Source organism: Clarias gariepinus, chromosome 27, assembly GCF_024256425.1.
Source record: "Clarias gariepinus isolate MV-2021 ecotype Netherlands chromosome 27, CGAR_prim_01v2, whole genome shotgun sequence".
NCBI classification, from domain to species: domain Eukaryota; kingdom Metazoa; phylum Chordata; class Actinopteri; order Siluriformes; family Clariidae; genus Clarias; species Clarias gariepinus.
In genome coordinates this window covers 23443832-23450352 of record NC_071126.1, presented here as the reverse complement: position 1 = coordinate 23450352, position 6521 = coordinate 23443832, and the positions used below count along the sequence as shown (strand labels likewise).

Sequence of the window (6521 nt, the reverse complement as noted above, 5' to 3'; positions counted from 1 at the left end):
ACGTGAAGCAGGCTGTCTTTCTACCACTAGTGAAATGCTGGGATAAGTGCATTAGTGTTGCAGGGGATTATATAGAGAAATAAAGGGAACTGGGACGTTTTACTCTCAGAAATGTGTTCTGTTATTCTGTTAGTCCTACTTTGACTTGAACGTACCTTGTACAATGATAAGCTTGTCTTGTCTGAAACTGATGCTTGTGTTCTAACCAGGTGAGAGACTGTTGTACTTACTTGTGTTTATAGCCAATTGTAATTATATTTTATATTATATGTAATCATAATTTTTAATGAGTTCAATTTGCAAGAATCATCCACAACGTCTATATTTGTTTTACATTTTTATTTTAACATTAACACTTTGCCAATCTTCACTCACAGAAGATCTACACATGCAACTGATCAAGTAACAGCAAGACCCAAATACAACTGCTGATGTCAGCAGTTATTGTTCAGCAGGGTTGACAATCTTGCCCATGAAAAGCATGCTCCTGGCAGCTCTTTCCCAAATAAAGACCAGGAAGGGTCTGTTAATTTTTATAGGGAATGGCATGGCTCTCTGTACTATCTCTATAGTGGTGGATCCAGCTGCTTCTGTGCCTTTCTCATCAACATTGAGGATTGCCTTGTGGAGAACCTGTGGAGATGTGAACACAAGAGTAAAGTCAGTTGATCAGTTCAATTAATTATGCATTTAGGCATTTATTAATATAGCATTGTCTTCCACTAATCAAAGAAGCGGACTGTAGACCGCCTCCTTTACTTCTGGTAGAAAAGAGTTTCCATGACTGCAGACTTGATAAAAAAAAAAAAAAAGAGGTATGGTACTAGATCAAATGAGTGGGGAGGGTGGTCAAGTACCAGAAACTCAGCCAAAAACCACTTCACTGGGAGCATGGGACGTCTGAGCTTCTGAGATAACTAACAGGAAAAAATATACTGCACTGCATTGATCAACGGAGCATCTGTGTGAGGCTGGGTGTGAAGTGAAGTGAAGGGGAAATGAAATGAAAATACTTCAATAAAATTAAATTACAAGATTATTATTATTTATTATTTAATATTATTTATTATTATATTATTATTCTATTATTTATTATTTAACAAATCATACACTGCAAGGACATAAAGATCAGCATCTCAGAAGGGACAAATTATTGGGCTGAACCAAGCAAAGAAAACATCAGCAATCTACCCAACAGGAAAGAAGTCCTTTAACATGACTTAAATTCCAAATTGAAATTACTGGATTTAATTTAAGACCTGTCCAGCACATTAATAAAACCTGGAACAATAGAGCTGAAACCTCAACTTTACAAAAGCAATGCGATCAGAACACATACTGAATGAAAGTGATAGGAGATCACTTTAACGTCTGGTGAAGTTGCATGTTAAAAAACAGCAGAAAAATGAAAGCTATGTTTAATAATAAACGTAAGAGCATTTACACACACTCACACACACACACACACACACACACACACATATACACACACACACTGGCTTAGGACTAAATCAAAGCTCGAGGTTAAAGGTTGAACATAATATTAGAGTGTGACTTTTTACTGGCCAGGTGTATGACAGAGATTAAGAATTAAAGACATAAAGAGTAGTTTTCTTTACATACTTTGGAAACCTTGAGTTCCACATCTTCACTCATCCCGGTAAAGTTTGCATTGTCGCTGAATGCATCAACAATACCCATTTCCTTCAGAGTGTCTCCAATGGAGGCAGAGGCAGAGATGGAAAACTTGGGCATACAAAGATCCACAGACCTGAAGAACAGAAAGAAGTTCAGGGATGTAAAATGGCCACTAATAAAAATAAGGCTGCGTTTTAATGCCTTTTTTTTTTTTTACATGTTTGTTTGGGAGTTCATTACTTTGGGCTGGCTTTAAAAATCCATTCCCTGAGCAGATCCTTGTTTATGTTTTTCTCCACTTCTTTCATTTTGCCCTCAGCAGGAAGAATGATCACCATGGAGGCATTGCCATGGTAAGGCAACTTGATAAGGGTAAAGTTCTTGGATACATAAATATTGTATTGCTCATCCTTTGCCTTCATCATGTCCACAGTGACCCTTGTTTTTTCATTCACATGGAAGTCAGCTTTGTGTGTGGCCTCCACTGGGAAAGGCTTCTGCCATTTACCTTAGAGAGTGGATTAAGAACATCAATTTTAATTTATCTAAAGACACTAGGCTACATCTGATAATCACATTAATGTGTGTTGAAAATGACTGAGCTGCTGATTCTACCTTTGAAATAGATGTAGTTGATGAGCACCATGATAGTTTCAGGTTCCAAGCTCTTGATCATGTCAGTGATGGTGTCCTTGGTCTTCTTGGCGATGAACTTGTTAACCTCTTCCACAGCATGTTCAGGCTTGGAAAAATCCACAGTGAAGGCTTCTGTGCGGTAGAAGTGCTGAAGATCCTTCAGAAACTTGTCAACAGGTTTAAAGCCTTCTCGGACAGCCAGACCTCCTCCTATCTCCAGCTGAATGGCCTCCTTGCTGTGGTCCACAATATTCAGCAGATGCTCATAGGCTTCATTGACCTGATCCTCTGTTAGGGAACTGTAGCCCAAAGTGCTAAAGATTTCTGAGTGGGTCTTCTCTTTGGCTCCCAGAGCCAGCATGGACAATGCTATGGAGATGCTCAGTGGAGAGAAAAAGATGTTCTTGCCTTTGGCATCAGCATGGGTGGAGAGCTTATTGTACAGGGCAAAGGCAAAGTCGGCATTGTGAGGTCTGAGTTTGAAATGTACCTCATCTTCTTCATGGTGATCTGCTGAATGTTCTGCGTGATTGTGGCCCATGTGGTGGTCAGCCAAGGCCACCATTATCAGGAGGGCAAACACCAAACAGCACTGGATCTTTTGCCACATTTTACCACCTAGTCAAAAAAGAACCAGGGGAGACATATTACAAATTCAATAATACAACTGAGTGGAGGCTTGTTTAGTGTTGAAGTGTCAAATTGATGAAGACCGCGTCTTCATGTGACCATCCTTATGTGAAAAGGCTCTTGTTAAATCATACTCATAAAGATGTGGAGTGACTGTGCTAACCATTGTGCTAAGCCACCATGCTGCCGCATTGAATGACGCTTGTGCAATTTCTTTCTTTACCCAACAGACTAATCTGTCTCCCGTGTCCTGTTATGGTTCTCCTCAAAGCACACAAACTGCTGGTCAGTGACCTGCCATTTGGACATCACTTTTATCTAGCTATCTCAGTGAGGTCACATGACTTCTATGCTGATATACAAACTCCTCCTCCTCTCCTTTCCATCTTCAAATATCAATCTTACTACAGGGACCCAGCAAGTCATTCATGGATGAAAGCTCACAAGTTGAAACTGCATCCCTATACGTCTGAGCTTCAAGCATCCCTGACCCACCCCTTGCTCTTTATACATCCTCTCTTCAGTCTTTGTAGTTTCCCACTTATCTGATATAAAACATTTATGATTGCCAGTCACTCGACCAGACCCAATGTGCTGAACAGTAACGCTTATACTGTAACTCCAACCTTGGAAGGCCAGGGTCCAGCACTGTTTGTACTTCAACACTTAAACACACCCACTGAACATGGCAATTAACTAATTTGTTACATACTGTATGCTGGATTTAAACAGAAAAATCACACAAAACAGATTTGAACAGAGAAATATCAACACCCCTGGCTTATAATTGAACTAAATCCATATTGAAGCAGCAAAGTGCTGTAGTGGTTAGCACTGTCACCTTGCAACTCCAGAGTTGGGGTTCAATTCCTGGCTCAGGCCTGTATGTGTGCAGTTTGCATGTTCTCTCTGTGCTTGGTGGGTTGGTTTCTCTCACAGTCGACATGCATGGTAGGCTAATTGGTGTTTCCAAATTTCCCATGGTGTGTGAGTTAGTGTGCTCTTGTGTGCCCTGCTATAAGTTGGCTCCCCAGTCTAGAGTGCACCCCGCCTCTGACTCATGAGAGGCTCCGGGCTGAAACGAAGCAATACTTACTTACTGATACAAAGCGAGAGAGAGAGAGAGACTGAGAGAGAGAGAGAGTACAATACTCCTCAACAAGACAGGAATGGGAAAGAGGATGAGTATGAACAATTTATGTAATTATTGCATGAAAACATGAGGCATATACTATAATAATAAATACAAACAACAAAATGCAAATATTTTAATGAAAATTTCCATTTAAGTATTCTAAAATAATTCCTTAAACGTACTTGCTACAAAAACCAATAATCAGGAGAACTTCACTGTTTCCAAAGGGAATCATTATAGAATATGTAAACTTTACTGAAATATTTTGTTGAACACATTTATTATTATTATGTGTCATGCATACAGTACATGTCACAATTACACACTTTCTTGAGAGACTAATGTTTTAACTGGTAATAAGAGAAACCTCACAAACATTTACACCAGTATAGGATAAACAGCTTATTAGTGATGTTAATAGTTACTAATTAGATAATCAGGTTAGTCAGCAGTGTTAAAGTGAGGTTACAACACTGAAGATTTCTTCAAGGGTAAATGATGACAAGCCCATGGCCATCCATTGCCAAGAATCCAAGAGCGCAAAACTGGTTGTGCTTTCCATCGCTCTCTCTCTCTCTCTGTATATATATATATGACACACAATATAAAATTTGTAATGTAATAAAATACTGGTACTTACAGTCAGTATGTCCACAGGTACTGTGGCTTAAACTGGGGTTATTTTATAGAGTAGGAACTGACCGCCAACAATCTTTAAACATTAACTAGTTTGAAGGCCAGGAGTAAAAGGTCGTGTTTGATTCCTGATCTAATATGATGAGTCAGGACTTCAAGTTGCAGCATAAATATTTGTTTTTAGATCCACTACTTTTAGGAAAGCAGTGATACCTGAGGAACGCCTTTGGCTATTAGCAAAGAATATAATGACATAATAACTAACGTGACATGTTATAAATAAAATGGCTCAGTTTAGCTAGGTTAGCTACAGTAGCTAGAAATCTTCTCCAGTGAGAACATTAGCTTGTCAAGCTGAATTCTCTTTTTGTACTTTATTTACTGCTTGAAAATAAATAAAGATTGCAAATAAAGTACATTATACAGTAGGCTACTACCATAGCTATTGAAGTGAGAGAATATATAGAAATACAAATGAAACGGGGCCCTGAGTCCTGGCTGGTTCTTGGCAAAACCAAAAATGTAATACTTTTTACTTAACAGCTAAGAAAGCACAAGTTCATACATTCACACACCTCCAATCACACACACACACACACACACACACACACACACACACACACCATCGTAGTTCAAATTGATTCAATTGCATTTTAGCAAAAAAAAAAAAAAAATGCTGTTAGTATTTCCTGACACTAAATATTGTGATTGTGTTAAAAATTGTTGTTTTGGGTTCAGACTGATTGCTTAGTTTTCCCAGTCAGTGACCTAATGAACCAGGGTGTGTTTATTGATAAAGACTGCAAAGCACGTCAAACACCATAAACAAATCACTCACTCTTCTTGAATATATTACAAAATGGACTCTGGTGATACCTGAACCTCCAATAACGAACTGGTCTCCATAATAACAGCCTCCTATCACACAGTAGGACTGCAGCTCAATCCCTGCTCTCAGGGACAATCTAATCATTATGATTCACAAATATTTCTCACACATTTTATTTTCATTATAATTATTTTCTTTGGATTCTATAAAGCTCCTTTGCGACAATGGCAATTGTTAAAGGCTCTATGCAAATAAATAATAAATTAAATTAAATCATTTTCTAAAACTCAAAAAACGGTGAGTGACTTACTCTCTAATAATTTTTTTTTTTATAATATACATTTCCCTTTATTATAATGTTTGGCTAATTAAAAAAAGATAAAAATCTGGAAATTCATTAATAAATAATTTCAATTATTTAATAAAAAAATTATCATTTAAATAAAAATATATATTTGAAGTAATTAAAAATTAAACAATTAAATGGTTTCATTAGCCCTACTAAAAACTTAACACATCTAAATTGAGCTAAACTATAACATTCTCATCCTAACCAACAATACATCGTCATTTGTGTTTATGTTTAAAGTAAAAGGGAACCAAACAGGGTTTTTTTTTTTTCAGGTAATTAATTCAAGCCATAATTTTTCAAATAAATAAATACTTTTCCCCACTCATCTACTGTTTAGAGAATAACCTCCACATCCATAAGGAGCCTTTATTTTAATCCTCGCTCATGACAGAGAGCTCAGCCTGGTCAAATTCTTCCACTGTATACATATAGACTTGAGGATGTGAAGGTAAACCTTCATGAGGAAGGGCTAATGTTTTTCTCCACCTGCTCCCCTTCATCCAGCAGGATGCCCATCCTAAAGCCTAGCTCCCACTTTCACGATTTTTACTACAAATTTCTAAGGTTTTAAAATCACAGCCTGTAGGTGTTATATGGTGGTATTGAAGTGTGGAAGTAGCAGTAGCACTGAGACAGACCAAAATAGAAACATTTAAATACAGAAA

General features: G+C 37.6%; 1 protein-coding gene across 1 annotated transcript; it reads right to left on the bottom strand.

The window, feature by feature from the left end:
• Nucleotides 1–324: 324 nt before the first annotated feature.
• Nucleotides 325–4765, bottom strand: LOC128514795 (alpha-1-antitrypsin homolog). The gene is made up of 5 exons (XM_053488669.1): nucleotides 4680–4765; nucleotides 2254–2892; nucleotides 1879–2146; nucleotides 1624–1771; nucleotides 325–633 (listed from the first exon to the last, which is right to left on the bottom strand). Exons 2-5 carry the CDS (start codon nucleotides 2882–2884, stop codon nucleotides 442–444), a joined length of 1239 nt encoding a protein of 412 aa, XP_053344644.1. The 5' UTR covers nucleotides 2885–2892; nucleotides 4680–4765; the 3' UTR covers nucleotides 325–441.
• Nucleotides 4766–6521: the final 1756 nt, after the last annotated feature.